General features: G+C 41.8%; 1 protein-coding gene across 3 annotated transcripts in view; it reads left to right on the top strand.

Moving 5' to 3' along the window:
• LOC115009133 (PDZ domain-containing RING finger protein 4) overlaps positions 1 to 25613 on the top strand; it is a 102958-nt gene that overhangs the window by 60809 nt on the left and 16536 nt on the right. Inside the window, exons 2-4 of one of the 3 annotated variants that reach the window (XM_029432913.1) lie at positions 5242 to 5384; positions 22453 to 22706; positions 25070 to 25172. In XM_029432913.1, coding sequence (XP_029288773.1) covers positions 22636 to 22706; positions 25070 to 25172 — 174 coding nt within the window. In that variant the 5' untranslated portion in view covers positions 5242 to 5384; positions 22453 to 22635. Of the gene's footprint in view, positions 1 to 5241; positions 5385 to 22452; positions 22707 to 24895; positions 24938 to 25069; positions 25173 to 25613 lie in introns of those variants that run through there. The other 2 variants (XM_029432914.1, XM_029432912.1) reach the window with 2 other exon arrangements.

Raw genomic sequence — 25613 nt, forward strand, 5'->3', positions numbered from 1 at the left:
GTAATGGCAAGTGAAAATGAAGGTTTATGTTTACAGAGACCTCTTAAACACTCGGCAGTTATAATCATAATTATAGTTAGTTAGTTTTGTTCCTGATTTCAACACAAAGGTGTTGCTACAACTGTGTACTTGAAAATGAATTAGCAACTTGTTTGATAATTGATAAATCGTTCAAAGCTATTTCTCAAGCAACAATACCAATACAATGTCTCTGGTTTCAGGTTCTTAATTGCTTCTTTACAATGATTTTCTGCTGAATTGCTTGGACTTCTGGACTGGTTGATGGTCTTTTGAGGAATCGGAGGGTTATAGGCAATTGTGATGCCGATGTTTCTTCCTATTTTCTGAAATTTTACAGACCAAGCAATGAATCCGCTAACTAACAAAAAAGCAGCAGATAAATAAATAGTGGGGGGGAAAACAGTGTTGTTAGTTGCAGTCCTATTGTGAAATAGGAATGTTTATCGGAGTAAAATACTCCTGGAACCAACAGTTGTACACCTCACATGTGCCTGGGATCGCTTTGATGGTACAATAATGCTCTCACCCCCCACCTCATCTCCAGACAGTAAGCTTCAAATGTTCTCATCCATCTTCTTGTCCCATTATGTTTTTTGAAGGATGTCCCTCAACCATTAAAATTGATAGAAATGAAGAAAGAGGGGGAGGAGAGAAAATAAACGTGCTGCTTGATTGATCTTGTGTCCACCCAGGAAAGATTAGCCCAAAAATATAATCTGGTCTTTCAGCGCTGCTTTTACAATTCCCAAGCAATACAAAGGTCCATTTTTAAGGTACACGGACAGACAGATGCACACACACACACACACACACACACACACACACACACACACACACACACACACACACACACACACACATTATTTTCATTCCTTGCTAATATAAAGAACCATATTTCTAAGTCAGCCCCATTCCCCATTATCATTTGCAGTGCTCTTTCTATGCTTCATCCTACAGCCTCTAACCAGAAGCCTGATCCGTCAGCCAACCATGTTTGATTTCAATATGAATGGATGTCTGCAAGCTCTGCCGCTGTCTGTCTCGGGGTTCCCAGCAGCTGAAATTGAGATCTAAATGTGCTGAGATGATCTTCCACTCAGGCTGTTTACAGAGTATTAATATTTACGTCCTCACTCTATAGCTCCCCTCTTAGCGTCTAATGCTATTCCCATACTTATCTGGTTGAAGACGCTGCAGAAAGTGTTGCATAACCACGACCTCACACCGACTGCTTCTGTATAATCGATAGCAAAATAGTTTTAAACATAGTGTTGTTTTAGACCAGAGGTTCAAATCCAGATTACAAGTTTTGAAAATGTGTTCCACACTTCTCGAATACAAATGATGTCACATTAGTCACAAGGCGTGAAGTCAATGGGATTTAACCGTCAGTCCACTAAATCTCACCAGGAGGAGCAGAAGGGATTTAAAAGGGAGTTGATGAATTGACCTTTTCCTTTTCATCTGTTTCTTATCTCAATAAGAACCCAGTTGACCTTTTCAGCCACATATCAAGTCTCCGGATGCCCTCCTCTCCTTCTGCCTCTCCAACCCAACACGACCGTAGCTCTTCAAAATTAGTTTTATCTCCTGTATGTGCTTCCGTCTGTACTGATTTCTTTAATCTCACTCACCGCTACCCGCAAGGAAGAGCTGCACAAACAAACCATGACATGCCATTTTCCTTCGGGAGCCAAAGCAGTTTATCAGAGAACACATTTCTCTACATCTCACCGCTGAGTGTCGGATGTAGAAGTGCTTGTTTTGTCTGTTTGCTGTTCTAAGGTATTCAGACAAGGGCTGTGATGGGAGGTTATCGTACGTGCACAGCAACGATAAGAAACTAATTATAGAAGCAAACAAAGTCCTGTAGATCATTCTACTATATTCCAAGCCCATTAATTCATTGGGATAAAAGTAATCTCACTTTTGGTAAATCCCACTTTAGCAGATGAGGATGACCTCAGCGTGGCGTCATCTATGAGTAACACCGAGCCTTGTCTTAGTGCATGTTTTACTTTCACATGCTAATCAAGATCAAAGGCCGTCAACTTCAATCAGATTTGAGGAGCGATGGAGAAAATGAACTACATGCCCGAGTATCTCAATGCCAATCCCCAATGAACCAGAGCGTCTATTTAATGAATTAAAGCCAGTGTAAGATGAGTCGGGTGTGGGTGTGGGAGTGGGGACTTGGAGGGGATGTAAAATATTTTCTGTCTTTTTTTTGTTACCATATCTCTGCCAGTAAACAAAGGACAAAGGAGACATATTTTTCTGCCCCTCCTTTTATTATTAGCATGACTTGTTGCCCACAGTATAACTTAGAACATTATGCATTTCACAGCAGTTATTGTATTCCCTTTACACACAACGCATTTCTTGCAAGGATGTTTTTTTAATTTAAATATGAGTATGCATAGATGTGTACACTCAGAATTATTTGTGTTTCTGTCTAAATTGGTTTGTGTGCATGATTTCTGCAAGTATGTCTCTCTGTGTGTATGTGGTCGCTTTTATGGGAGACTTTGGACTCTTCAACTTCTGCTCTTAACTGTGTGTGTGTGTGTGTGTGTGTGTGTGTGTGTGTGTGTGTGTGTGTGTGTGTGTGTGTGTGTGTGTGTGTGTGTGTGTGAACAGACCTGACAGCTTGGGCTTTTCCACTACAAACATTGGCTAAAACAAAGAGCTATGGGACACACACAGGGGGTTGTGCATCTGCATTCAGGGTGCCTCTTAGCTGATTATCTGAGTTTAAGCAGACAGAAGGGCCCTCATTAATTTATTGCAACTCATGATAATGCATCTTCCCTTCTCCTCCCAATTAGTTGGGAAGGAAAATTCAGCTACAACCGTGAAACGTAAGTTAACGCTGAAACGTAAATCCCTGAAAACACACAAATGTCTTCCAAAGTTAGAACAGTTTTGGTTATTTCACATGATAGATGTCTTTATTAGTGCTATGTGCTCTTCTCACTGGTGTTGTTTGGGAAAAAGGTGATCACCAATCAGAAGGAAGGAATTTATAAACTGGAATCATATTAGTTGTTGTTTTGTGTTTTGTTTTGTTGCCAGTGTTACAGCAGGAGTAGTACTGGAAGGGTTTTCTGCTGTTATACAGCAGGACAACATTATGGGCATTTATTTTTTTCCCTTTTCTCTCAGCGTTTGCCTCTGACAGGCTCATATTAGATACGAGCTTTCAGCAGCCACCAGGAAAACGCCACTGTCAATCAAATCTGATCAAACCACACCAACACACTCCTAATTTAGCAGTGTTAAATCTTAATAGACCGTAACTAAGGATATTTAAATTAAATGGTTTACTTATGAACATTTAATGTTATAGGGAAATAATTGGGATAAAAAAAAAACTAGTTTTCAGTTGGGTACTTTAATGATCATTAATTCTACTTTTTGACTCCTTAAGCGGGCTTATGGCTGGGCATATGGCTGAAGTTAAAATCATAGTATTAACAAGAATATGTTTCACAATATGGCAAAGTAAGGCAACGTACCATGTACGGCAATTACATTGTGTCCCTCTGTTGCGTTTCACATCAGAGAAAATATGTGAAAGAAAACCCTCCATGACTGATTTGAGTTGGAATCATTCAATCACATAATTTCATAAAATGTTAACAAAATAAGTTCCTATTTTCAGGATACTATAACCACTAAGTGTTACAGGATAATGTTGAATTATTGCTGAGCTCGAGAAGGCATCGGTAAACAACAACACGTTATTGTCTTCATTTAGGCGTGTATCAGAGATCTGCATTGTGAATGTTTCCAGTGCTGCTGCTGCTGGACGGTGACAAAAACAAGGTCCTCTTTTCGCTGCTGGTGAAATGAGAGGATCTGACGGAATACACAGGCTTTCTCTTATCTGTACGCTACAATGTGTTCAACGTCCAGTTTCTCCCCCCCCCCCCCATTCACAAGATATCAGCTCCAACATCGCCGCTGACATTTAGAGAAATAGGCTGGTGTCGGGGCAGGGGCTGCCTGTGTGATCTATAGTCGATAAAAAGAGGTGATAAAGCCTTGAGTTCTTGTGGTGGGTGCCTACAATGACTGCCCTTTTTACTCTTTGTCTGTCTTTTAGTCTTCTCTTCTCTGATTTTTCTTCTTTTTTTTACATTTCTTTTACTTTTAACCGTGTGTGTGTGTGTGTGTGTGTGTGTGTGTGTGTGTGTGTGTGTGTGTGTGTGTGTGTGTGTGTGTGTGTGTGTGTTGCTGGAGTAGATCAGTCTGTGTGTGTCTTGGAAGTGGAGGAAGGGGGGGTTTCAGGGTGACATCAAGCCCCCCCCCCGGGTGAGGCGGCCATGCTGGGTGTCACTCCACAGGTCAGCGGGCCCCCCCTGCAGCTCCCATGATAAGACCGGCCTGACAGCCGTTTGATGGGGAGGGTGACGCACACACATTCGCACCTCCGTGCTCCCCAGCTCGTATGGCCAGCCCTGGGGAGAGAAGTGATAAGAAGCTCCATGAATGTAGCCGCTGCACAGTGACATTAGCTATCTAACAGTAGGACTCAAATCCAAAGAAAACATGGGGAGCCGTATCAGGTATTATTAGTCCAAACACCCAAAGCCGTCGCTTTCTTTATAAAATAAATCTTGAGGGTTTCTGTTTTTAGATTGCTATATGGCGGAGTGTCTTTTAGTCTACGGTGGCGAGCAGAGCCGGGGCTTTATTGTTCCTGCTGCTGTCACACTGACACACTGACACAGTTCCAAAGGCCTCGCTTTTAATGAGCTGTATTTGCAATGAGAGCATCACAATGGCTTTCTAAGAACTCCAGCCTTTCTCAAATGAAATCAATGGCACATCAATGTAGAATGAGTTTCAGTTAACACCTCAGTGTAAATGTAATTTCAGTGAATTGCAAAATCTATTTAAAAGTCCAATTGTATTAGAATTTGAAGTAAGAAGGTCTGTGGGTTAATTGATTTGCAAATAATTGTTTTATACAGGGTTTGTTAAGTGCTCATCTCCACGTGATAAATCATGTTGCCGAACAAAGAACAATGAATTAGCCTTTTTAAAATTGAGGCACACTTCATTTTATATGTATCAATATGAACATGTGAGAGAAAGAAACTATTTTTACAAAACAACACATTGTTGTGAAACAGCAGCTAGCAGAAGTTCACAGTAGAAAGAAGATGCGATCTTTGTGAGGTTTGAATAGCGACCATGTTCTCTCCCCCGCAGCATTACAGTCAACCCAGCACCTCCTACACAACCCAGATCCTCTCACAGTCCTTCCTCACAGCCTCAACACTCGCAGGCAGACTGGCACACTGAGGAGGGGCCACCTGCCTTGTTCTGTAGCCTCATGAAGTTGCATTCAGAATGTGAGTTGTAATTTAAAAGCTTAACAAAGTGTTGCTCTTGACTCGAAGCATTATCATATCATTACAAAGTCTTAAAATGCAGTGGTGTAATATTTTGTCTTCATTCTAAAGGAACTGCCTGCCAAGAACATGTTTTAGCTCCCAGAATAATTGATATAAGCATTCGTCTTTTATTATTCCACTCCAAGCTGACCTGAAAGAACCCTACAGCTGTCTTTTGGCGAACCCACACTGCTGTATTTTTGGGTCGAAACTGACCAGGGTCCACTGGTTCAGGCCCACCCACCTGGGATCTCCAATCACAAGCCTGGCTTAGAGCTTTGGTTGTCTTACAACCTGAAGTTACTATTTTTCATCATTCTTAATCTGGCCGTTCACTTACACCATTATGTATAATTGATAATTAAAGTTGAAGTCACAACCATGACCGTCCCTTTTAGCAAAAAAACCAAACGAACTGTGAACAAACTGTTTATTAAATGTATTTCAATCTCAGTGGATGTGCAGACATCCCCCTCCCTGGATCCGGAGGTCCTCTGGGGTGAATTGTGTGAGAGTCACAGATGAAGAAAGACGAAGTATAGACTGGATAATGTCAGGGGAGTGCTGAGGAGTACTCCATTAGTGTCATTGGCACATCACCAACTCGGAGTGTCATCGTTCCATGTCAGTTTCTCTCCATGGCTTGTCAAATGTGAAGTAGGAGTGGCTGCTGTCATCACACAGACACGCTGAGAGCTTCCTAAAAAAAACAACAGACAGTGACTAATCAGTGCCAAAAGACCACAGTGAAGTCCCAAAGCTTGCTTCAGCCAAACATATTTAGGAGCAAATTATGCTTTATTTAACCATAAACAAAGTCTGTGATTTATACAAGTTATATACACTGTGTATGGTTGCATAAAAGGTCTGATATTGACTACCGTGTTTATAGTAACGGCAGTTAAACAAAGTGAATTTGATTTGGAAATGGTGTTTTCCTTTGAGGTGTGCCTTTGGAACTGAGGCAGCCTGAGGGAATAGCACAACAATGATCAATACAGGAATGTCTGTTTAGACATTGAGTGTATTTTAGACTGTTTGTGAATTAATCAATAGCAGAATATATTTTGAGAGAGAGAAAGAGAGAGAAGGGGGTGGGATGAGGATGGGCTACTTCCTCTACCTGAGGGCTGCTATTCATCAGGGACCTGACAGAACGCTGTAAAAAAAAAAAAAAGAGGAAGAAGAGCAAATAGATAGCTCCCACTTGTGTTTCTGTGTGTTTTGTGTCTGTATGGTCTGGAGGGGGGTTTATGCAAGTGTGTTTGTGTGCGTGTGTGTTTTTGTTTGCACGCCAAAACATCACATCACGCTTTTTCAGCTCTCCACTAAATTTCCCTGCTCTGGGGAGAGAGTTGTATTTCAGGAAACACACAGTCTGGAAATATCCAGGTTGCTTGGGGAAAATCTATCGCACTTGCATGTTCTTTGTACAGGAATGAATTTGGCAGTCACACAACTGAGGGAGTTCCGTTTTCCTCTCGGTCTTTGTCTACACTGCAGCCGACACCTCAGCGAGGGCCCCAGGTGACTCGAAGATATATAGGTCTTCTTATGGCCACTGAAGGCTGAAACCTGCAACCGTGGACAAGTCCTCCGTCTTGCATATGAAAAATGATTAAACACAGATGTCACTTGTAGACGTGATTTACTGAAAACGATCAAAAAAGCATAAATATATTTGTACCAAAATCGGGCTATATATCTTTTTATAACATTGATGCACAATGGCATCTTGGATAAAGCTCACATTTATGCTTAGTAAGCAGGTCACAATAAGTACAAACCAGAACCAGGATTGGCATTCAAGTTTAGCCATTTCCTTTAGCAAACCAAGGACAAATTCTTCATAAAGTGAAAACCAATCTGTCTGCATGATTATAAAAGGTAACACATGAATGGTCCTCTGCATGTATAACGCTTGTGGTGACTTTAAAATTAGACGGTATGTGAGAGAAGAGGAGCTCTATCATCTGTGAAGTGACAAATCCTGGCTCTAGCATGTGTTGGCAGAATTGCTAAAGCAGCATATTTACTAATGAATGCTGCATCTGCTGGGTGAACAGGTGGGTTAATTTAAAAGTCAATTACAAACCGTTTTTCTTTTTAATCTCATGTCCTAAGAAAACCCCATTAGCTTAAAGACGGACCATACGAGGTAGGCCTACGGTTTTCTATTAGTTTGCAGTAATAAACAACTTTATTTCTACAGATAGCTTTTAGAGAATGTAATTAAATATTGTGGTTAAAAATCAGCTGCATTGTTTATGTCTGCATGTTAACTATAGACAAGTATCTTAGCTTAGCATACAGATTGGAAGCAGGGGAAAAAGGGGAAGCCTGGTTTGTCCAAAAAAAAATGTCACTTCACCGGTTAACACATCATATTTTGTTTGTTTAATCAATTGACGAACATAAATGTGAAACAAAAAGTTGGGGCTAATCTGATGGTCTACTTATCGATGTTGGGGCAACCAGTGAAGACTCCAGGAACTTTGCCCAGTCAAGAAATTGTTACAGCACATAACTACCCATAACTTTGAACAAAGCAAGGCTAGCTTGATGCTAAGCTAACCATCTACTGGCTCCAGTTTAAAACGTAATGGACAGATACCGTATTATGGGAGTGTTATCCAAAAGCATAGGTCCCAAAATGTTAAACAGCTTAAAATGTTTACATTTAGCGGCAAAGTGTAAACGAGTGTGATGTGCCAAAGTGAAAGTAAAGGTTTGGAGCCTGATACGGTGTATTGGCATACACAGTATCTGACTACGACTGGGGTTCACGTCCCCTGTCCTACCAACAGTCAGCATTTCCCTGACCTAAATCAAGTATTTTCCGGAGTGTAATCTTAGCCATAACTTAACTATAGAGGCGACAGTTTTAGAAAACTCATATGGGCCATTTTGTGGTTGTTGTGGTGGAGCTATAGCAATATAGTATGTCCTAGTCAGGACAACTGACCTTATTTACAACATACATTTTGATCTATTGAACACAGGTGTAATTGATAACATGAATAATGGCCACACTCCATTCAGGTGTTCCAGTTCCTGGGTCCTGGCAGTGTGCGTGCACACTCTCCAGAATGATTTACTGGCACACCTAAATTGAACAGAGCCAGCATTAATTAATGTTATAGTTACACCTGTGCTTTTTCTGAAATACTATCAAACTGTCCGCTGACAGAAAGGTCTGATTATCCTAAAAAATACATTGTGTGTGACTTAAGTATTTCCATGAACCAGTGGGGAAGCTCTTTGTTGAGTATCATGCTGTCTTCACATGGACTCTATTTCTGCACCCACTGAGCTGTTATCCTCCTGTGCTAAATGTCGGTGTTTGGCAGACAATTAAATGTGCGAAGCAGAGAGAGATAGAACACCAAAAGTGCCAGATGTGAGCAGGCTATAACAGGTTGCCCTACTGCTGCTTGGGACCAATTAGCATTTGTCATGACCAACTTCCATCCCAGCACCAGTTTGTATGTTTTGAACACAGATTTCTTTTCACTTGCAATATGGTTCATATTTTATTAGCTTCACTAATTGTCTCCATCTACAGCCCTCCTCCGCCTGTTTCCTAGTCATAGAATTGTTATCCGAAAATCACAGTAGAACAGACGCGTTGCTCCCAAGCAGTTGCACTCATCTAATTATAAAACACTAGGTAAATGTTGAGCAGATGCCCTCCACCAATGCACCCACCCTCCCCGCCTTCCAATTGAGAGAGCCATTTGGTCTCGTTCTAGTGTTACATTGGCTCTACATGGAGTGGTGATCCTTGCCAAGTGGCTGCCGTGGTATAAATGAACCTAATCGCTCGCCAACTCTACACACCGTCCGGCAGATAAGAACAAAAGAAAAACTTGCACTTCAGCTAAAGTGGCTGCACCCTGCTGTGGTGCCTCACTTCTCAGCCCTCCTCAGCTCATTGTGTCTCGTTCAGGACTCTGCAGTGTGGAGGCATAAGTGTGATGGTGTCAGAGGATGCTGCATTATCGTCTAATGACTATAGCTTCAGTGTCCTTGCGCTCTGCATTTGGCAGGGCCACGACCCAATTAGGCATCTGTTAGTGATGGAAAACAAATAAGGAAAATAGACTTAGAGGGGGAGGTGGAAAGAAAAATGTGGACTTTTACCAGTTAATGTAGCAACCTGTGACCTGCATGTTAAGGAAAGCAAACCTGTCACTCAATGGCTTTGTTGTTTTTGTTTGCTCTGTTGCACACATTGTGGTCCTAGAGGTATCTATAATCTTGCTTAATTGTATTAATCTATTCCCTTCATTGTTTTGCCACGTGGTTCAACTCCAATTCTCCCGAACAATCGAACACCCTCTGATGCACCTTTTCATTATTTCGATCTGATTCCAGCTCTCTTCTCTTCCCTTCCCGCTTGGTTGTAATTATTTGTCCATATTCCACTTGATTCTTTGGATAAAATAGCTGTTGCAGATGCGGTAGTCATTTTGCACATTTGCTTGACCAGTTATGATGATGAATAATAAACGTATAAACGTTTAAAGTGGGGCCAGAATTTAGTTCCAGGAATTCCTTGCCAAAGCGTGCAAAGAACAATAGAACAATGGAAACACAAAGATGGCTACATGTTGCATTACTTAAGTTAAGTTCCTGTACTGGAAAAGTGTGATTTTTGTTTATCAGGCTTCAAGTTGGACATAATGCTGTCCTTCTTGTTCTCCTCCTCTAGCGTTCACGTCTTTCTCATTACCCCTCATACAACGCATCCTGTGCTGGGGAGGCAGAGCAGCTGTCATGTCTGTCTGGCAGGAGTGTCTCTCCTCTCCAGCGCAGCCACAGGTGACCTGTTCTTGTCTCCGAGCCAGGACAGATGACGGCCCTGTTGCAGTCTGTATGGTCCAGGTGTGGGCTCTGGGTATAAGCTTCATTGGGATCGAAATCAAGGCTGTGATTGAACTTAATAGCTTATTAAAATGTAATCTTGGCCTCGCAGTGGTAGTGATAAAACCTTGTAAAACAGCACTGACTCATGCACAGGTACAATGAGTTAGAAGTGAACATGCACGCAGAAACAATCACATGCGCGTGCACACTGAAGATCCATTACACAGCCGGACTATAAATCTGCCTCGGAATTAACCAGTGAGTAGTGGCTGATTGCTGTAGCGGTCCCCTCTCACTCTCAGGAATCAGAATAAATGAGCGGATGCTGGCATGAACAATCCTTTATTACACCCATTAGGCAGAGAAGCCAGAGCCTTATGAAACAGGGGACACCAAACACGCAGCCCAGTCGTCACATACGTGGCCTACTTATGGTTCCCATGACAGTGTGAAGCCCCCCCTAAACCCCCATCATTGTCACCACCACACATGCATACCATTACCACATTACCCACCGCCCCAAATCTCCCATCCGTTTGCACAATCGGGGGGATTGCAGCACTGCCGTCTGCGCTCTCCTTGTAATGTCAAAATATTTCTGAAGTGCCGGCTAATAAGTGCAGCTCTGGAGTGCCTCCACAAGCTCAATATGTTCATCAACACGTTTTTTTTTTTTTTGGAGAAACTTCAAGTGATGGCAGAATCATTAATCAGGAACTTTGCTGTGTATTGCCTGTAAATCATTCCACTCATTCCTGGATGCAATCTTCAAACAACAACAGCGGCAGGTGTTCTTAATCAAGATTGGTTTGTTAGCTTGTTTTTTTTGCATACATTAAAATTGCCAGGTGGACTATTTTTTCATTAATGTATTCTCCATCAAGAGCAAGGTAATGTTACAGCTCATTTACTGTGCAAAGCTTCGGGTCATGCAAACATGTTTTGACAGGTTTTTCATTACATTCAGAATAGACTGGCTGACATTGTTGTACTTTCTATTTGAGGTTACTTGATCTGTGCTGTTAGACAGCCATGCAGGGACTCATGTTAGTCATCGTTTCATATAAAGCAGCCGGCTGTGTCAAGTACAACAGTTTGTAGTGCCTCTAATGTCATTTAATTAACTATAATAACTATATATATGCTTTCTTAGTGTTTTTTTAAAATCCAGGTTGCGAATGGAACTCAAAATGTAATGCTAGGCGTTAGAGAACTCAACAAAGGTTTCATTTTTGGACCAGGTCCAACAACATTTTTACAATTTTCTTTAACCAAGATTTGTATATAATATTTGGGCCATTATCATAAATTGTCAACCTTGCCATTATGATGAAGTAATGTAGCTGTCAACTAAGCAATTGTTAGACATGTGTGAGCCAGCCTGAACAATAACATAACTGACTCACCACCTCTTCTGGATATGAGATTGATTTGAAAGCAAACGTCTCCAAATCTTTGTCAGCTAGCAAAAAAAAAGCTAAATTCAACAAAACCTCCAGAGCTTGAGACCTAGCTGTGAATGTTTTTTTTCTTTTAGTCTTTATATTCGCCAAGAATAATGATCTATTTTCACCTAAAAGAGATGGGACTGGCCTGTAAAGAACTGTTGTAGTAACATTCAGAGTTTATTGGTACAGTTTATACTTACACTCTCATTCAAATGTACCTGAAGGAGTCCCAAAACAAAATGCTAACAAAATGGAGGCCAGTGTGAGTGTTAAGGGTTTCATGTCCGACCCTGTATCTCCGGTCTGACGTAAACAGGTGCCATATTGTTGATGAAGTTTACAGTAGCTCTTCTGAGCATTAGTTCTGCCTCCGCTGTTCCCACTGTGTAATCAGGACACAGTGGGAAGCACCGACTTGCATCCAATTTCCTCTCACTTCTCTTTTGGTTATTGACTCGGGGACCTGATAAGTAGTGAGACTCGAGTGGGTCGAGAGAAAACCACAGACATAGACTCCTCCTAACCTCTCGCTGGCACTTTCCCTGTGCCATGAACAACACAGCGGGGAGCCTTGAAGTAGATTGATTACACTTGTGATCACTCTTCTGAGATAATGTCCTTCCTTTTAATCATGCTTTGTGCCGCTGCTCTTTACAAGGATAAGATTATCATCGGCAACTTCATCACTGTCTCATTGTAAATGCCGACCTAATTGGACGGCTCGGCTTTTCATTGAAAGTTTTGATCTTATTTACTGATGTGTGTCCTTCAGCTGGAATGGGATCACTTTTGCTGCCTTCTGGTCGATGTGTGGTCTTCTCCATCACACAGCAGTCAAATGAGTTGTCTTCACTTTCTGAGAACTACATAGAAGGACTTTTATTGCTGGAGTGTAGACTGTTGTATATTTTCTCCCTAGGACTTCTACAAACTGCCCTTTGGAAAAGCAAAGAGTTGGCAATACTTGCAGTGTTAGCTTGATCCCTGTGGTGTTAAGCTTTGCTAAGTGCTCAGAAGTCAATAACCTCGTATTTACTCATTGGGCACCAGAGAGAACTTTTAATCCTGCAACTCTATAAACCTGACATTTCAAACCCCCCCCCCCCCCCCCCCCCCCCCCATCTTCCTGCTTTGCCTTCTCTAAAACATTTCCAGTGGATTAGGAATTGAGGATGAATTTGGTGCAAAGTAAGCTTGAATGAGAGTTTAGCACTCGCAGCCTCAGGCTATCATCAGTGATCCTGTCCTTTTGTACTCTTTCACATTGACAACATTGACCAAACCTGCTCGCTGTCGGTCCATGAGGAACGCTTGATTTTACCGCTCTCTTGTCAAGTCCTTTGTGGTGGTTGACACTTGTGATGGGACACTAATTACTCTATTTGCCTCCGGGGAAAGTGTTAAAAACGGCAGCCTCGGGCACAATGTACCCACAGTCGCGCACACATTATGAACAAAAATGAATTGTTTTGTGTAGTGACATATTGTTCTTTCAGCAGGAAGGCTATAATTTGAAATACCTTGTAGTTATGGTTTGTTATTTCCTCCTTCTTCTTCTTCTTACCCTCCCTCTTTTCTCCTTTCCTTCATTATTTCTTTCCTTCCTTTTTTCCTTGACATCCGAACTGAACTGGCTCCCAGTTAATGGCCAACTGAGAGATCAGTGGCCAGCAGCAGGGGTCCTGACTGACCTTTCAAACCCTCCCAGTTTATTATTTGTACTGTCAAAGCTCCATGTGCCACCGTCTGACCTCTAATCTCATTCCCAAAGCAGCGACCATGCAACAGCCTTACAAAGAGCCAGTAAGAGAGGGGAGAGATGGGGAAGTCAGACGAGACGCCTTTGTTGTGATCACGATTGTGTCTGGCCTTATGTAAATAGTGCTTATCCAGTGTTAATTGCCTCGGCAGCTAGGATGAGCATATTAAACGTGAAGGAAACAATTTACCGCTTTCAAAGTCTCCCCAGGCCACCGTGAATAAGACCGGCCCTGGCGTTGCTAGTGCCATCTGTTACCTGTGTCATCTGCACTCTAAAACTTCATGAGAAATAGAAGATGATAATAAAGGGATAAATCTTCATTACAACTTGGGTCTTATTTTTCAATTTTTTTCCATTATTACCTCCGCCAAGGAGGTTATTTGTCTCTGTAATAAGAACATTGTAGACATCAAGTTGATTGCTGAGATCTGGGAATGCGGCAAACAGAGGCCTAATTACCATAGTTGGCTTTATACACAGCTTTCCTTTGTAATAAGGGATTATAACTGAAATATCAAGTGCTGCCACCTTCCGTGTCGCGACAAAATGAATTGGTCAATGAAGAAGTTACAGTACCATTTTGGGAAACGCACAACATCGATACCACTCTCATAACCGTTCGCTGTGTGAAGCTTCTGCCAGCAGCTGGTTGCTTTGCTAGCCTGGCTGTGTCCCAGGTTTAAAACAAATCGGCCTCCCGGCTTCTCTATAGCTCACTAATTAACACATTATAACTCATTTGTGTAGTCTGTGCAAAAATAAAAGTGTAAATATTTCTCGTGACTTCCTTGACAACCAGCAGAGACTGTAGCTTCATGAAGGACAGGTATGAGAGTGGTGTTTTCTCATCAAACCTTCAGCAAAAAGGAAATAACCCTTTTTTCCCCCCCCAAAATGGCTTGTTAACGACCTGTCTGATATGCATGGTCATGTTTATTGCCTCATAAGCTTTGTCGTCGCTGCATACCTAGATTTTTAGCAATTGCTTTGAGTACAATGTTATCACTGCTGATTTTAAATGATGTTCAAAACTAAAACACAAATAGTAGTAAACCAGAATGGATAGAGAAATGTTTTACACAGAAAGGGGCTTCGTACAAGTAGACGAAGTGCGGAAAGAACAGTCGTGGCACTTGTTTGGTGTGGAGACTATTTTATGCCTTTTTTAGTGTTGAAGAGACTCTTACGAGGCACCTTCATTTGACGTAGCTTTTTTCTGACTCACCCTCAGCACATTTCGAGGTGTTCCATGACAGTACCCACTTGATTTTCTTCAGTCAGCATATGGACAGCACCATTACTCCTTTACAACATCTTTTCACGCTAACCAGGCCATTTTGCTGATCTGCACAGCACATGGTATCATCCGACTACTCCCCATTTCCCGCTCCTTTCCCGACCCCCAAACCAATTACCAGTTATCACCACGGAGGAGGCAGTTCAGCCATTAGTTATTCATCCTCCCAAGTGCTGCTTTTACTGTAATTCGATTTTCTACCGCCATTTTACATTAAAACTCACTCAGAGATGGAAAGATCTTAGAAGTTAAGCACAGAGATTAACTGCGTATCTCTAAATCTCTTTAACAAATATACCACGCATGTACCATTAACCTTGAACAAGCTGATTAACTAAGCACTCCGTTTCCCTCACCAGTCCCAAATCATATTTTGAATCCGCTGCAGAATTTTATAATTCAGCCAAAATAGGAAACGTCAATTATCTCTCATTCAACTGCTATCTGTTGATGATGAAGTTTGAAGGCCATATTGTTTCAATTTCATGGGAATGTGATCCTAAGCAGAACAAGAGGATGTCGTGGATGTTATTACACAGTGCATCTGACAAAAAGGCCAAGTACAATGAGAAATGTGATGAAATGTTTACCCAACAATCTTTCATGTGCAGCATTGTGAGCACTGCTTTATGCTTGTGAGTCTGTCTCTCGACCGGTCCTGTCGTGTGTGTGCACTGTGTGTGTGTGTGTGTGTGTGTGTGTGTGTGTGTGTTTTGGTCGTGTGATATTGATAGGCCTGGAGGAGGGTTCAGCTGAAGCATTTCATTATTGCGATAACCGTGACCAACAATCAGTGTTGGACGAGTTACTTGAAAAATGTTATAAATAAATTGTTACGTATTGCTATAACTCATTCTCATTCATCAAACGACTAAAAAGTCTCCCCACTTAAGGTTAAGTGCAATATCCAAATCACAGACGTAATATTTGGTATAGACAAAATTATGTGTCAATCCTATCCATACCTACATGTCACGTATTTCTGATATCAACTCCTGGTAAGACGACGACCAAGCCGACACCCGACTTGTCAAAGTAATAAAGCGTTTAGTAAATTTGAATCCCAATACTACGTTACCGAAAAAGTAAGGCTTTGTCTGCTACGCCCACAACATAGCAGACAAAGCCAAGTGTAAAGGAGGAAGTGGAGGAAAGGCAGTGGTAGTGGATAGTGACACTGCAGCCCCTGCACTTGGAGCACTTCTGACATTGAGTGTTGGGAGAGTTCACGCTAAGATCTCTTCTCCCTTTTGTCTTTTTTTTAACAGTTGTCCTTTTGCTGAGCGATTACGGCACGAGATTGGATAATACATTTATATAAAAAAGGGCGGGATGAATGAGCTAATACACTTAGAACGAGTTGTGCAATAAAGGGAGTACTCTGCTCAAGATTGGTGCTTAGAGAAAAGAAAAGAATTGGCAGAATCTTTCAAATGTTCTGCGGCCATCAAACCTCAGCAACAGCGTGTGCAGCCTTTTTAATGTGGAAAATAACCCAGGGGACTTGTGGAGTGTGTTTTATGTGGTTGGAGGGGTTAAAGGATGCCTTTACATTTGTTCATGTAGAGATGTTGAGGGGATTGTCAGATTTCCCTAGTGGCCTGCTTGCTCTCTCTCGCTCTCTCTCTTATTTGTCACTGGAGCGTTGCTTGAGTCGCTCAGACAGGAGCGCTGACTGTCTGAGCGTGATTTATGCAGTCATAAGGGCTGTACTGTAATGGACCTTGGCCCGTATTTTATTCTGACACTTATTATTGAAATGAGACATTTTTGTGCGTAAAGAGGAACCCAAGCTGGTGACGAGGTGGCAGTCATGCTCACTTCAAAACTCAGATTTCTAGCATTTAGAATTACATCAGGGAGTATTTAATGCCACCTCTCTACTGGATGTTCCTGTTCTCACTTGAAAATAGATTTTTATGTTTGTAAATGCTAATTGATTTCCACAGGTTGAAAGACGGATTTGCAAAAACATTAATGTTGAGCCGCAGTGAAGCGGCTGCTGTTCAGGTGCTTGGCGAGGCAAACTGCAGCAGTCAGTCAGCGGGGATCTCACCGTCTTCTGCTTCATTGTTGCGTAGACTTAGTAACAACAAGCAACAGAGTAGTGAAGTGAGAGAAGCTTTTTTCTTTGCCATTATTTGCTGTCATCTCTCTACTGTTGTCTCACTAATAGAGGAAGTAAATGCTCCATAAAGAACTACGCCTTCCAAGCAGCGTCATGGTATGAAACATCCAATGAGAAATGCAAAGAATTCTGTAGTTTTGTTAGAAACCTGTCAAAAGGGTTCGGGGAGACGGCTAACCTGGCTCCATCCACAGGCAACAATATCTACCTAGCAACACCTTCATAGTTAACTAATTAGCACAATATTTAGGGGTGGTGATGGTCTCGTGGTACGGTTTCCAAATACAACACCAGATGGTTGTAAAGTCAATACCAGGGCTGCCCCCATTGTGCCCCTGAGCAAGACACTTAACCCAGAGTTTCTCCAGGGGGACTGTCCCTGTAATTAGTTCACTGTAAGTCGCTCTGGATAAGAACGTCTGCTAAATGACCTGTAGTGTAATAATGTAATGTATTTACAGTTGGACAGTCCTTCAATTCTTTCATCTGAGGGCTCCACACAGCTGACTGAACCTCAACGCTGACAGGTTGCTTTTTCCCAAAAGATGAGGGGATGGAACTGGCGTGTAATCGACGGCCGTAAGCGCTACACTCCCGAGGCTGCATGACCTACATGTTACACTTTCTCCATGTGCCTACATACACTTAACACCCCACAGGCTGCCACTCAAACCAGCAGGTGACCGCACACGGGAGATGTAGGCTTTGTGTAACGGAGGCTCACTGCATGTACAGATGTTAAGCACAACAGCCGAGGTTACATGCACTGGTTAAATGGAGTCTGATGCTCTTTCTTCTGTCACTGAAAGCCATGTTTACTCGTCTGTGTAGCTGAAGTAGAAAGGATGACCTTCATTCAATTCAGCTCATTTCCAGTTCAAGCAGGATGCGAGTAAAGACAGACACTTCATCCTTGTGCACAGCATAAACTCTATAAAATTAAAAACAAAAACATTTCATTAAGATTCAAAGTGCTACATTCAAGCCATAAAGCAATGTATGCAGTTAATTCGAAGGCATAAAAAAGCTAATAGACTATTAGCGTCTACTGCCTGGGGCTGCCTTTTCTCCTGGCAGAAGAAGTACATCAATCACGTCTATCAGTAATCCCCTGCAAACTGCCGGCAGTGCTTGTGCCTCCTGCCACAGAAATGGTCCCTCAGCAGAAGCAGCATCAGATGCGGCTAAGGTTGACATCTTAACAGATAAACTGGCCCCACTTTACTACCACTGTCACTACATTGTGCCCTCAGTCTTTGGAGATATTGATGGGAGGCAGCAGTCGATGAGACAAAAGCACTGACGGAGGAGACGCCTGAGGAGTCGGGCTAAGCCGCTATGTGTTTGTTTGTTCCTTCTTGCTTGTCCTAGTACCTGGAGGATGCACGATAAGATGGGACACAGATGAGCGAACATTCAGGATTGTGCTTTGCTGTAGGCGACTACAGGCTCATAGTTGTAAAAACAGTGACTTTTGGTGAAGTTTTCAAGAAAGTCTGTTTGTTTGCACGAAGCGGCTCAGAACGGCTCAAAGTGACGTGTCATATTTACTGAAGTGGAGACTTGATGCACTCAGCTGTGTCACAAGTACACACTTTTTCGAAAGTCTTTGTCAATATGGGACTAAAATGAAATACATTTATAGAGGTTTCATTCTTTCCTTACACTCCATTAAGCTGGTTTACTGCACTTGTTGTGGCAAAGACTGTTGGTCGTCTCAGGGGCTTTGAATGAAAACACATTTCTCTTTCTGGCTTCAGCTGCTGCGTATCCACGTGCAAACAGCCAGCAGATGTGTCTTGGTCTAGCTACTCCATCCCCTAGTTCCTTCCAGCTTCACTTTTACCTGATCATCTCCTGGCAGAATTGTACGGCAAATGATCTCTCTTGAATATTCACCAGTGTATCGTTCCAGACAATAAGATGATTCCTGTTGACTTTGTGCATATGGAGCAGTTTGTGTAATGAAGCACTTGCAGAGCTGCATTGGACTTGATAAACACTACAGCTGCTAAATAATTTGTTGCAAACAGATTTTGTTTACCAGCATGTGTTTATGAATGAATATGTATTTGCATGCACGCTTGAAGTGGATAGTTTATGCTAGTGTGAATACATGATAATATTTGCGATGATGAAACTTCAAGAGGCTACAGCTTGTACTGAGCGTAAGGCAGTGAATATGGAAAGAAATAGTGTTTGAGTTTGACAAGATTAAGGTTCAAATTCCGCTGTATAGTCACCTTCAGCATCTTTGGCCGTGCTAGCTGATGATGCACTTTGTAGAGCTGTCGCAAGACATCTCAAGGACTGTGCTGAAGGCAGATCTTCAGTGTGAGTATATCTGAGAATATCTAGGAAGCTGCAGCCAGGCTCATAGAAACCCATCCCATCTGCCAGACATGACTAGATCCAAACAAATAACTGAGGCAGTGTGTTTAGCTGGATAGACATCAGCCAAAGGGACACCACAAGGATGACAAAGTCCCTCATGCAGGAGTTAAGGCTACTTAATATTCTTGTGTTGATTGGGGATTAATTGTTCCATCTGGCTCTCATGAAAACCAGTGAAGAGAATAAGAAAACACAACATTCCCTCCTTTTTCTTGACGCGTTTCCTCTTGCTTCACTATGGTTTTGGAGTATTGCTAGCAAGCGCCAAGGCTTGGAGGAGGAGCCTGGACTGGACAGGTTATACCAGAGGGAGAGCTGGGAAATTTGATCATTTTTCTCCAGGACTGTCATACGCCATAGGCTGCCTCATTTGTCTGCTCCAACTCCTTTGTTTCCACCAGGCTCCCTGTTCCAGGATTAGCCTGCGGAGCGAGACACAAGCAGGAAAATAAGAGAGAGAGAGAGAGAGAGAGAGAGAGAGAGAGAGAGAGACACACACACAGTCAAAGCAACTATATAAGCTAATTATTATAGTGCTGTATGTTTCTTTAATACAGTACTTAACTCTAATGTACGTGCTGCAGTATTTAAAACCTGCTGACTGGCCGAAAAACTGAATAAATGCAGGTTTGGAGTGTGAGGGAAGAATGGGTGAGGGAGGCTGCGCGACTGCACTTTTATTTTCCCTCCAAATTGCCCTGCAGTTCCACAGGAGTGGTGTTGACCCACTTTATCTCCCACTCAGGTGATTAATGCAACATCGCTACAAACAAAGGTCACATCAGGAGGCAGGAGAGCAGGGCAGAGCACAACAAGAGCTGAGGGAGTTGAACAGTATATAGCTACTGTTTGAGCGGAGAAAGAACAAGTTGTTCGTCGTTTTGTGGAGCTTCACGCATTCTGTAGAAACACATTGAGAAGTAAAGAAGAAGAAAAAAAACTCACACCCACATGAATATGTGAATGAACCATGGATGAGAGTAACACACATTGTATTAAAATCATTATTACACTATAAATGTTTAGCATGTAATGATGTTTGCTATGTGGAAGACTCTCAGTTTACCAGTTTTTCCAACCAAAAATAGTCAAGAAAAATAAATATATGCTTACAGATCCAGCTTCTCAAATGGGAGGATTTGCCACTTCTCTCTTTTTCCTACAGTGAGCTGAATATCTTGAGGTTTTGGACTTCTGATCAGGCAAAAAGAGACATTTGAAGATGTCACCCTGGAGTCTGGGAAGTTGTGATTGGCATTTCTTCACTGTTATTGATTTTACATTTCATACACTGAACTATTAATCAAAAAAAGAATCAGCAAATTAATCAATACTCATAGTTAAGAATTTAATAATTGTAGCCAAAACAGTTGGGAACCACAGACATGTGCATGTAGTGTGTTTTGTATAACAACATACTAATCTGCTAAATCAAAGGGAATCTGTTCAAAGACATAAACTGACAGTCTGGTCATCTTTATCTCAGATGGGGACTCATAAAGAAGCATCACATGTAGGCAGATGTATTCATTATTAAGAATAAAACCTCCATGCTGAGCCTGGCTTTACGCTATCATTTATGCTGTCGGGTACTATCGATGCTTTATTGCTCCTCAAAGTCGAGTCATTTCTCAAAATGTACTCTGTCAAATTCAGTGAAATGTGTCATTGTGAAGTGAAGAATGAGTGTTGGAATATCTGGGGTGGAAAAATATAAGCTCGCTTTGTCGGCGTTCCCCGGTGGCTTCTGCATCTTAATGTTCATTTAGAGGCACCGCATATACATTCTGTCGACTGCTCGTGAATTTAGGTCATTTTGTCAGATTTTGAACGAGGCTATGTGTTTTTTATTTCTTCCACTGTGTTGCATTTTAAAGAGCGCTCGTGATGTAAGTTCTCAAACACTGCTGCGTTTGAGTTTCCCAAGCCTTGTTGTATTTTTCCCACAGCTGACACTTTCTTTTACTTTTCTAGTTATCATTTAAAGTGATTTCAGTTTGCCAATGCGAGCAAGAAGCTCCACTCCAAAAACCATTTTTAAATACAAAAGGAAATGTAATTACGCTGGGTCTACCTTTTTTCCCTTCTCTATGTGGTTATCTAAATTATAATCTCTGGTTTCAGCGTTTATACCAAAGCACATTCTCCTAAGGTATTCCCCAACCATGGTTTCTCTTCCAGAGAAATTACTGGTGTTAAATGAAGCAATGATTTTCTTTATATGTGCCAGCTGTAGTGCAAATGCTTTTCAATCTGCCAGAAAATCCAGTTCATTTTGTGAAGATGAGGTTGAAGATGGACTGATGGAGTGAACAGAAGCCGTTTGGGCTTTGATCCAACATTCGACTAATGTTGCGTCAAACTGCTTTTGTGTGTATGTTGTCCAATGTTCGAGTCATAAAGATTTCTCTTTGATCATCTGTCGGGAAGACATTCAGGAAAAAAAACTTCAGAGCTGTAGTAGCAATATAGCAAAAAATCACCCTGAGGGCACAATGTTGTCTTTATACAGTTTATGTAGTTGCATGCTCCGAGACTATGGAGGTGGTGTTGCTGGGATCTGATGCAAAGGTTTTCCATTAAAGGCTGAGATGGACTGTCCTGGCAGAGGCTCAGAAACACCACATTAAAAGAACATCAACACATTAAAAGAAACATTCAAAAGTCACATATGACTGCGTGCTAATGATATGGAGGTGGAAGGAAATGCATTTCTGAAAGCAGGCAGCGGCGGTGTAGCAGCGCAGTGTTTTTGGATGCAGACTGATTGAGCACCAAATGTTTGTATGGACGAACGAACACGCTGTGTGCCTGAAGCCTAATTCTATCGGAGTGTCGCATGTTTCCGACCCGAGTCTTTTATTTAGTATAAAGATCATAATTGGAACAAGAGCCAAAGTATTTTTTTAACTGTATCTGTGCTTCCCTCTTGGCTTTCGCTGGCTTTTAGTTTAATGTCACTTAGCCAGAAAACTCTTTGGCTCTGCACACAGAGATTTAGCTCAACCAGTAACATTAAGTCCATCTCAAAAAAAAAACTTGTTTCTATAGCAACAGTCAACCAATAAAGAAATAAAGCACACAGACAAAATATGCACGAGTGTATAATGTCTCCCTGTCCTCCTCAGGTGAATGGGAAGGAGTTGTCCAAATCGAGCCATGAGGAGACTGTGGAGGCATTCCGTGCTGCCAAGGACCCCGTCGTGGTGCAGGTCATCAGGCGGACCCCCAGCGGGCGCCCCCACGGCCTCCCTCAGGAAATCCATGTGGTGGATGTGTGCACTCAGACCGACATCACCTTTGAACACATCATGGCGCTGGCAAAGCTCCGGCCTTCGACCCCTCCTGTGCCTGACGTCTGTCCCTTCCTGCTCTCTGACAGGTACACACACACACACACACACACACAGGGAATGCATTTAATTTTACATCTCTGTAAAGCAAATCGATAATGTTGACGCTCACGATTCTTAAGCCAAATAAATGTGAATCATGATGGATGATGATTCAAAACAGAAAATACAGTTTGAAGGTCAGTGATTTGATATCATTGTATATATTTGTATTACATTTGATATCATTACGGAGGATTTCCGGTTCAGTGCCACAAGAGTTTGCTTTTGTGTCCTTGTTTTGACTTTGGCTGGGACTGATGGTAATTAAGAAGAGGGGGGGGGGGGGGGGAGTGAGAAATGTTATTGAGCTATGAAGCAGAAATATCAGTGTTTGCAGGATTAGCATCATAAGTATGCAAGGCTTCTGTAAAAATATAAATGAATTGTCTAACCAGCTGCATAGTATGACAAATCTAAAATAGTTTGATGAATGAGCTTCTCAACGTCCTTCACGTCTTCTTCTCACCGATAGGACACACACAAGAACGGAGCTATGTGATCCTAATAAAGCAATAATACAGAGTGTATATGTGAAGTGTGCTTGGCATTTCAATGTTTAGTTTAAGTATAAAACATTTAAATTAATCACTAAGCAGCAAGTATGAAAAAGTTGAGTTTAGTTGACTAAAAATGTAGTCGTGCATGACTTTAATATTCAGTTTGACTGTTGAATCTGGTGTCCCCGGTCAGTACAGAGCACATGCAGGTTTTCTAATTGACCTTTCTAATTGTCACTCTTTCTATGATTTTCACGTGTCCCCTGTCTGCTTAGCTAATCATACGCAGAAACATAACTCAGCAGCAGGATTTTGTTGGGCTTCCTTGTCTCTAATTTAGAAGAGATTAAACGACGTGTGGTACAGTACTAGTCACATCTTCTAATCACATCTCAACTGGATGCTGGGTAGTACAATACCTCAAAGACATGTTTTTATTGTTTATGTGGGAGGAAGGCATAAAAAAAGATCTTTGGAGTTTAAAGTATCAACAAGAGGTTTTCCTAGAAAAAAAAAACATAAGAAATGTGGTTCATTATTTCCTCTTCTGGCATTTTAGTTATATTCTGTTCATCTCAAAGGAGGAGTAAACAGTGAACAAGAAAAGTTTAGCATGAAGGAATATCTGGGTTTCACCTCTAGGGAATGAGGACGACGGCAATTCGGGAGCTTCGTAGCACAGAACTGGGAAGTCGGGATGGTTTCAGTGAATCATGTATCCGTTATAGTAGATAATTAATTCCAACAATCATAAACATCTTGATTTCTTCAAGTACATGTTGCCATTTGTCAGTGGAGACTTGCTTTTATTACATGTATCGCCTAAAAACATCATAAAGAAATGTCTGCTGTTGTCAGTGTTGCACGCCGTGTATAAAGTACTAAACATGAGCTGATCAAAATCATCAACACGTGTATATATCTCACACAATATCGCCATACAATCCCCCACGGGGCCTTCTTGCCATAATTGGAGCTGCTTGGCGTATCCATTTTGACTCATGGAAGGTTTACAAGGTGATTAAAGCAAATGGGCTAATAAAAAAAACTAGGCAACACAGTGCAACGTGTGCTCGCGGGCTACTTACAGCCGCGGGCCAAGCCCAAATGTAATCAATGTGTCCCATAAAACTCACATTTTCTTCTCTTCATCTGAGATCAGGTGCACAATCCAATATACAGCAGCTTTTATAGATGTAACAAATGTTTGTCACACTCCTGTTTGAGGCTAGATTGTAAATGCGTAATTGTATTCTTTTCACCTACTGCCAAATGTTGTGATGTGGGTAATATTGAGGCATTAAAGTATAAAGCATTCTGTCATTTACCAGTCTGGTTTTGTGACTGGGAGATCGTTTTTAGACAGTTTTACAATTCTGGGTAATCTGAGAGTCAGACAGCCCCTGAACACATCACTCAACACGCTCGGCACAGTGTCTTTTTTGAAGTTTTTGTCCACCGTGATTATCTTGCTCATCTTGTTTAAGCCCTCACAATGCCGTTTTGTTCAGTGACTGAGGGAAGCATAATAGAACTACACTGTACAATGTGGGGGGTTTTGTCTGTCAAGAGTAGGAAGCAAATTATGTGGATATGCTGTTATTAACAAGGGGCTGTATTTTTATCACACACACACTCCAGTGGCACTGAAAGCCCTTGACAAATCCTTTATTCTTCAGATTCCAGCAAAGACAAAGGCGAGGGAATCCTGTCACTTAGAGGTATTGAACGCATTTGGAAGAAAATGAGGAAAAGGATCTTGCTTACGCCCAACTCACCATCTCTTTCTGCCTCCCTCCCTCCCTCCCTGTCTTTCCCTCTCTTTCTTCCTCTGCCTGTCTCCCCCCCAACAGCTGTCATTCTCTTCATACAATGGACCAGGATTACTATGAAGGGACAGACTACCTCTCCCCTGTTCCAGCTGATGGAGAGAGGACAGAGGAGTTTGAGTATGAGGTAGGAATGCCACCTGACATTACTGCATTACTGTAACCTGGCTGATTCATTGGCATGGCTAATATTATCATCTTGGTTTAGCTCATTGCTGATATATGTTGGTGCATATACATTGGCAGAATGAGAAGAGAGAGTTAGTACACCAGAGATCAAGTTTTTCGACTGCAAAATTCAGCTTAGTACTTCTCCCTGTATGTTATTCTCTTTCTTCCTGAAAGTCGGATGAGAAGATTGATGCTCTGTACAATAACAATAATGATTTCCCGCCATTAACAGCAGGGAAACTAACAGGAGAGTCGGTGAGATGTGAATCCACTGCAGTTTGTACACGTCCACGCAGTCCATAGAGAAGGACTAATCAGGCAACATAATTCAAAACCACTGTGTGAATGGACTATTAAGGGGCTTTAATGGATCCTTATCAAAAAATAAGTTTAGAAA

This window comes from Cottoperca gobio, chromosome 6 (assembly GCF_900634415.1).
Source record: "Cottoperca gobio chromosome 6, fCotGob3.1, whole genome shotgun sequence".
Lineage (NCBI taxonomy): Eukaryota > Metazoa > Chordata > Actinopteri > Perciformes > Bovichtidae > Cottoperca > Cottoperca gobio.